The sequence below is a fragment of the Phaseolus vulgaris genome, chromosome 3 (genome assembly GCF_051622355.1).
Source record: "Phaseolus vulgaris cultivar YP4 chromosome 3, ASM5162235v1, whole genome shotgun sequence".
NCBI classification, from domain to species: Eukaryota; Viridiplantae; Streptophyta; class Magnoliopsida; order Fabales; family Fabaceae; genus Phaseolus; species Phaseolus vulgaris.
This window is the reverse complement of record NC_143500.1, coordinates 9,067,993-9,075,203: the sequence shown is the minus strand read 5'-3', so window position 1 is coordinate 9,075,203 and position 7,211 is coordinate 9,067,993. Positions and strand designations below refer to the sequence as shown.

Below are 7,211 nucleotides of genomic sequence, written 5' to 3'. Positions count from 1 at the left end.
TTGTTTCACAAGGTTAAATTGTTGACTCCATTAAAAAAGAATTCATTCAGGAAAGTATGAATAGACAATGAAATGAAGTACAATTAACAATTAACATCAAATTAATAAAAGAATAATAAAAGCGTAAACTAATAAAAATAAATGAATTCATACTGTAATTCCTAAAATAAATCCATGATTACAAAAAGAACTATTATGTTAAAAGATAATCTTAATAAAACAATTATGATTAAGATATGTTATAATTCTTCGTATAAAAAGAGTTGAATTTTGAGATACATAATTTACACTTTTAACTTTGACATTATTTAATATTTTTATTAAAAAATTATTTTATTATTTTAAATTTATTTATTTTTACTACAATGTTGTGAGGCAACCTATGTAGCACCGACATTGATCCGATACAGATACGTAAAATCTCTAAAATGTAGGACACGGGGACATGAATCTTTATATTATATAATTATGAATTATATAAAGTGACAATAAAGATTTATGTGTACAAGTATATTTTAAATTATTTTTTGGAGCGGAAAGATGTTTTTCATGACTTGTTCACAATGATTTGTTTCTTACTTTTATAATCATAATAACAATTTATACAATAAAGTTTGATTTTTGAAAAAATTAATGTATTTTTCATTTTTAAAATTGTGTTAGAACGTACTAGAATTGTCAGAAATATAAAAAATACTTTTTGAATTGGACACTCAACGAATACTTGTCCTAAAGGTGTCATACAAGTGTCGGACACACTATTTAAAAGGAGTCTGAACTTCATAGGAGACAACCACCAGTGTTGGACTAAGAAGACCAAGAACAGTGTAAAGATTCTCTTAAACTCCATTTTTAGCCCCTCAATTCTGGTGAAAACAAAGTTGCAATGTTGCTTTTCACTTCTTCTCCCTTAAAGATTACTTTCTCTCCTACAAAACCTTTTGCTTCAAATGCTCTTATCTTGCACCACTCTTTCCCACGCCAACTGTCAAACTCTTCTTCGTTGTGCCTCAGATTCAAGCACAAATTCACGAACTCCTTCACTTGCTCTCTCACACATTCACCCATCCACAAGTACGTGTACCCTGACCCAATTCCCGAATTTGCAGAATCCGTGAGTACATGCATTTTGCCGTCTAAATTTGCATATGCTGAAACCTCGTGCTATTTATTGATTCCATTATTTGAGCTATATTGCAGGAGAGCCAGAAGTTCAGAGTTGAACTCTTTCAGAAGCTTTCGGAGGACGTGGACGAGTTTGGGGATGACCTTGATGAGGTCGTAGCCGTTTGCGCTCAGGTCAATGTCGTTTTCCTTTTCAAAAATTTAACTTTATGGCGAAAACGTTTGTGGGTGTTGTTTCGTTCTTGGTTTTATCTAAAGTTTCATCAATTATCTTTGGTGTAAAAGAAAGAATGAAAAGAGTAAATAAAATAACTCATTGGAATGTTTAGAAGCAATTGCTAGTTTTTACGACCTCAAATAATGCAATGATTCTCTTATGCCCTGTTTGGATATTACTCCGATTTGTTGATTGTACTTGAGTGCTAGGTGTTCGGGAAAACGATTGAACCGAAATACTATTGAAGCTTAATTGTACCCTGGTTAAGTTTCAACTTTGTGAATGAGGTTTTTTGGTTCTGTAATTTAGCATTTCGATGTCATCGTTAGTCTTTTCGATCGATTTTGAACTAATTTTTCTTTGGTGGCATTGAAGCTAACAAATTGTTACAGATATCATATGCTGACGTTATTTAGTATCACCTTTTGGTTCTGCTAATTCTGATATCTCAATCGTGAGGAACCAAAAGTGTAATTAAGTTGTTCAATTATGTGTCTGACAACGTAAGCAAAACCTGTTAAATATTTGATGGAAGACCAAGGTAGAACTAAAACCACACAATTACATTGTCATAAAGATTAAAATTTAAAATTATGTAGCATTAGGACATTTTCTGCAACTTTGTAAGTTTCCTGTTGTCCATTCTTTCCATCAGTTATATGTTTAACTTATACATCAATGATTGGCTCTTTAGATTTTGGTATGATTTGATGGTTGCTTACAGCTCACTAGGTCAAGTCCTGCTGGAATTTATCTAGTCTTTCATCTTCAGACTTCATTGTATTGTAGATGTGATTTCAATTTCAAAAGCAATATATATTTTACTACTCTGATATGTCCTTTTTGATCCAAAAACTTTCAAATCTTCTTTTGTACTCATTCACATTTATCAATTGCACATAATGGATATGAACACCCGTGTGTGTAGACATACACATCAATCAAACTTTTTTCTCTCTCTCTTCTTTTCTTTTCTTCTACTTCTTTTTATCAGCTTCTAGTTTTTTATATGACCTCTTCCTGTTCCTAATTAGATTTTAATTGCATATTGATCACTCTGGATTTCCTTTTTGTTATTCAATAGCTAAAGCAGGTAATGACTATATCTAAGATCATATTAGACTGTCTATTTAAATATATTTTTGTTGGTAATAGTTGACAATTTGAGTTAGGATGTACATGTTTTCTCTAGTGTTTCACATCACTTTTCTCTACAGATTTTAGTAAAAGAAAATAATTCTATCTCTTGTTTATTAATTCTATAACACTTGAAGGAAGTGTTATTAATGCCTTTTCTCTTCATTGCATACAAAATTTCCCCATGAGTAAGAATCCTTTTGCAAAAATATAATAAATAAATACGTAAAATAAACAAATAATACCCTGCATTTTTATCTTTTTCCAGCAAAGAATTGCGCTTTGTTGTCTCTAGAGGTTTGATAATAAACTAATGAAGTTGAAACTTGAAAGATATGCATTAAACTCCCTGATAATACCCTTGTTAATTGCCACATCTAAATTTTAAGAAACATTCCTCTCATTTCATAATTTGGTGGTCACTATTCATATCTCATAAGGAATTTGTTCACCGATCTTTGTTTCAATACTCTATTCCTAGAAGCAATCAGGTCAAATGAATAAAATCAATTTGTTCCAAATTACAAGTGACTTCAATTATAGGGACCTCTTCTTTTGCCTTTTGGAGTTATTAAGTTTTAAGTTAACGCGAAATTATAAATTAAATATTCCTCACTGATTTGTCTAACAAATATTAAGTTAGCTTTACCTGTTTATACGCAATCATCATTTCGTTAATCTGGTTCAAGTCTCTCCAAGTTGGGGTTCTAATATTTTTGGCAGAATTTAAAAAAATATCCACTTGCCAGCATTTGATAGGACTTCAGTGTCAAGGATTTAAGAAATTGATTTAAGCTTGGTCCAATCATAAAATACAGTAAATCCCTTGTGAATGAAACAATACTTGATGCTAAGTTGGTAACAGCATTAACATTCCGAGTTGTGTAAGAATTCAATTGCAGTATCTGATTGAATTTTAGTTAAAAAATTAAATTGAGTTGAACTTAATTGATATTAACAAATTTATTGTAATTTTCAAGATAATTGAAATTTGAGGTTAATTTTGTTTCTAACTGAGTCTAAAACAATGTCATATATTGACAGTGAGCAATGAAAATTGAAAATGGGTTTAAGTCTTTCAACTGAAAGCCAAACACACAATTTAATTATGGATGTATCACTCTTGTGTCAATTTTTATTACCTACTAGTAGTTACGAACCCTGCTTAACTTGATGGAAATTGCTGGAGATTTTTCTGGCCAATTCCCTGTTATTGGTTATCTCAATCAAGATATAAGGGTCAGGATTCCAAAGCCTCCATGAACTTCCAAATTGTAGTTCATTTCTATTAACATCAGATTTGATGTCTGTTAGCAAACATTGGGTTTTTCAGAATCGTAGATCAGGTGTGAGGAAAAGCTTAACAGATGTGAGGTGATATGCTTTGTGTGTGTGCGGGTTTTGCATTGGATATAAAGTCTGACTTAGTTAATAAGGCACTTGCTTCAAGTTACCTGGTGCGTAAATGAGGAAAAGATTGTTTTTTTGTCTTAATTTCTCTTTGAACTTGATTAGTTACAATAATAATGTTGCCTTTTTGTTGGAACACAGATTTTTAGTGAGTTTTTGCACAAGGATTATGGAGGTCCTGGAACATTGTTGGTGGAGCCATTCACGGATATGATGGTTGCTCTAAAGAAGAAGAAATTACCAGGAGCAGCCCTGGCTGCAAGAGCATCACTATTATGGGCACAACAGTATGTTGATAAGGATTGGGATGTTTGGAACTCAACACCAAAATGACTTCTTCTTTACAGCTTTTTACTCTTAAAATGTAAAGATTTCTATTTGCTTGTAACATGTGGATGCTTCAACAAAATAAATAAATCACTTGCAGTAGATTTTGACATTCACCATTTATTTAATTTTCCTCTTCTTCTTGGAGCTATACAATCATGATGTGCCAGGAAAATGGTTATTTAGATGTTGAAGGTGTGATTGGTGATGGAAGAGAATACTGTAGTTGAAACCTTTGTTGAACTTCTTTGCCCATATATCAGGTATTCAACTAGAAGGAGCATAAAAAAAGAGGCAATCAAACAATGCTCTTGAGACACCTTACATGCACAACTTAGCACTACTCAGCTGGTAGACTCTGAGATGCTCTGTAAAGAGGGACGCCATGATTTCAGCTTAAGCACAGCATGCGTGGAATTCATTAGCTTGTATCTGTCTGCCCTAGTTGCCTGAAAATCATTATTCAGTAACATCAGTACTCCTCGACTATAAAGACAGACACACAAAATGAAGACAAAAATTGTAAATAATTAGAATCCTGCTTATGGTTTCTCTTTCTCTTAGTGCTCTTTGTTTCTGAAGAACTGCAGCATATTATTATAACATCCTTCCAATGTTGTGTCATACCAGTAGCAACTTAAGAAGATATAACACTAAGTCTTTATACAAATTTTTTCATGAGTATTTATAAGAGAAAATAAAAAAAATGAGATGAGTTTCTCCAATGTATATACAAAATAATTTGTAGAATCTTTTTGTATTTAGTTTTCTTAAAAAACCAATTTTAACTAGACAGAAAAACTTATTTACTTTTCTCCTATCTCCTTTAAGTATTTCGATAGAATTTATCTAAATAAGGCCTTGGTGCAAAGTGAATTATCAGATCCAAGTATTTATGCATATCAAAATTCTCAATTTTTTCAGAAATGTTGTAAGCTTCAGGTTGCCCTTTTTAGCTATATGACTCTCTACCAAACACAGGGTAAGTCTTCCACAGAATCAGTAGATTGAAAAACTTCGTAATATAGTATTCATCCAAAAAGAGAAAAAAAACAACAACTTGCTGATGAGTAACAGATTCACACCTGATATGTATTTCCTGTGTCCAACATCCCTCCAGTCTCACCATCTGAACTTGCCTTTTCCAGTTGCATTATTTGCATACTCTCCACTGTCTTCACACGAGGCTTATTCATCTTCGCATGTTTCTTCGCCTTCAACGCCTTCACAACCTCTGAAACCCAGAAACAGAAAAACCATTTAGAGCATTAAACTGATTAAACAAACGCATACCCTTCATATAGTACATTGACCACAACATGTGTGTTGGAAACCCAGTCAAAAATCACATCAATTTTGCTAAAAAAAAAACAACTTTTTTAACCATCAACCTCTAGAAACACAGAAGTTACTGCTACTAGCTTCACCCTATACCTTGAGTAGTGACCAGCCTGTAAGCATGGCCAAGAGTTAGAGTGTCATTTGGGCGGAGCAGCTTCACTCGGGTAAAAAGCACTGTCTTCTGGTCCTGATTCTGGCCTTCTGGCACAGCCAATGGTATGATCAAAGAGACATAATAGCCAGGATTAGTCCTCATAACCTCACTTGCACTCACTGGCCAGTACAACCTCTCTATCTTCCCAGATGGATGTTGGATCACAAGAGCTGCAGCATCCACAGCTTGGCAATTCCCCATCTCAATCAACAAAGAACCAAAAGATGAGGAATGACACCTAAAGTGAAGAATGTATGAAGAAGGAGTGTGCACTGATAAAAAACTGAAAAGGGTATTTTTCTGCACAGCTCTATCCCTGCACCTCACAGTGTTTCTCTCCAAAATAGGCTTCCCAAGTCAATTTAAAGGCAAGTTGATATTAATGGGAGGAGGAGCATAAGGAAAATTATTGTGGACTTTGGCCTTAATAATTATTATCGATGTAGTAAAATAATGTGAGACTTAATATTTTATTTATTTATATATATCTGGATATGACTGATCGGCACCGGCACGGGCCTCTGAAAAGGGTGGTAGTGCCACGTGGCAAGAGGAGAAAGCTTAGGATGTGAGAGGGTCAAGGATTTATTTAAGGTATGGTTTTTTGTTTTTAGTGTAACATTTGGACTAAAAATAACATATTTAACCGCAAAGCGTGGTTAATGACACTTTTTTTTTACTTATTTATCCTCGATTGTATTTATTCACTTACGAGGCTCGGACACTCCTCTTAAATGACGTATCAAACCTCGATACTTGTAGGATACGTATTAGTATTAGTGAAGTGTCAAACTAAAAAAATATTTCTTAAATTTTTGACAATTCTAATACGATTTTAATATTTTAAAAAGTTGAAATACATTAATTTTTTCAAGACTCAAACTTAATGTATAATTTTTTGTTATGATTATGAAAATATGAAACAAATCCTTTTGAATCAGTCATGAAAAACATCTTTCTGTTTCAAAAAGAAATCTGAAACATAATTGTGCACATAAATCTTTATTGTCAATTTATATAATTCATAATTATATAATATATAAATTTGTGTCCATGTATCTTATATTTTAGAAGTTATACATATCTTTGTATTCGTATCGTATCAGTATCCGTATATGTGCTCATAACTTACTATTATTTGTGAGGCCAGAAAAAAAAAAACATGTCTTCCTATCTCAGCTTCTCCATTCTCAAAAATCAAAATTAATCTTTTTTATCTCTTTAAATTTATTTTTAATATCTGATGTTTATTAATTGTTGAATATAACAAATAAAATTTGGAAACTTATTTAATTACTTTATACATTAATTGGTGAGGTGGTAGGGAGGGGGAAGAAGGTACCATTATTTTGCTTATAGAATATAATATATATGAGAGCACATAGATAGAGGAACTCTTGTTGATTGATTTTGAAGTTGCGTGGCTGGCACAGTACACTGTTCAAGTTCTAAAGTAGGACTATGTTCCCACTCTTTTGTCATCTACCTCTCTTTCCTTCC

General features: G+C 32.6%; 2 protein-coding genes across 2 annotated transcripts; one reads left to right on the top strand and one right to left on the bottom strand.

Annotated features, from left to right (window-relative positions):
- Window positions 1-795: 795 nt before the first annotated feature.
- On the top strand, window positions 796-4,328 carry LOC137806493 (protein PLASTID REDOX INSENSITIVE 2, chloroplastic). The gene is made up of 3 exons (XM_068606645.2): window positions 796-1,114; window positions 1,201-1,299; window positions 4,031-4,328. The coding sequence occupies exons 1-3, from the start codon at window positions 887-889 to the stop codon at window positions 4,220-4,222; spliced, it is 519 nt and encodes a 172-aa protein (XP_068462746.1). The 5' UTR covers window positions 796-886; the 3' UTR covers window positions 4,223-4,328.
- LOC137806494 (uncharacterized) lies at window positions 4,220-6,109 on the bottom strand. The gene is made up of 3 exons (XM_068606646.2): window positions 5,651-6,109; window positions 5,302-5,450; window positions 4,220-4,665 (listed from the first exon to the last, which is right to left on the bottom strand). The coding sequence occupies exons 1-3, from the start codon at window positions 5,910-5,912 to the stop codon at window positions 4,561-4,563; spliced, it is 516 nt and encodes a 171-aa protein (XP_068462747.1). The 5' UTR covers window positions 5,913-6,109; the 3' UTR covers window positions 4,220-4,560.
- Between the last annotated feature and the right edge of the window lie 1,102 nt (window positions 6,110-7,211).

Excerpts from the sequence above, each read along its gene's own strand:
- LOC137806493 (XM_068606645.2), top strand. The coding sequence starts at position 887 with ATGTTGCTTTTCACTTCTTCTCCCTTAAAGATTACTTTCTCTCCTACA. Across the intron at positions 1,115-1,200 it reads TTCCCGAATTTGCAGAATCC|GAGAGCCAGAAGTTCAGAGT; the intron begins GTGAGTACATGC and ends GCTATATTGCAG. Across the intron at positions 1,300-4,030 it reads TCGTAGCCGTTTGCGCTCAG|ATTTTTAGTGAGTTTTTGCA; the intron begins GTCAATGTCGTT and ends GTTGGAACACAG.
- LOC137806494 (XM_068606646.2), bottom strand. The coding sequence starts at position 5,912 with ATGGGGAATTGCCAAGCTGTGGATGCTGCAGCTCTTGTGATCCAACAT. Across the intron at positions 5,451-5,650 it reads CAGGCTGGTCACTACTCAAG|AGGTTGTGAAGGCGTTGAAG; the intron begins GTATAGGGTGAA and ends TCTGGGTTTCAG. Across the intron at positions 4,666-5,301 it reads ACACAGGAAATACATATCAG|GCAACTAGGGCAGACAGATA; the intron begins GTGTGAATCTGT and ends AATGATTTTCAG.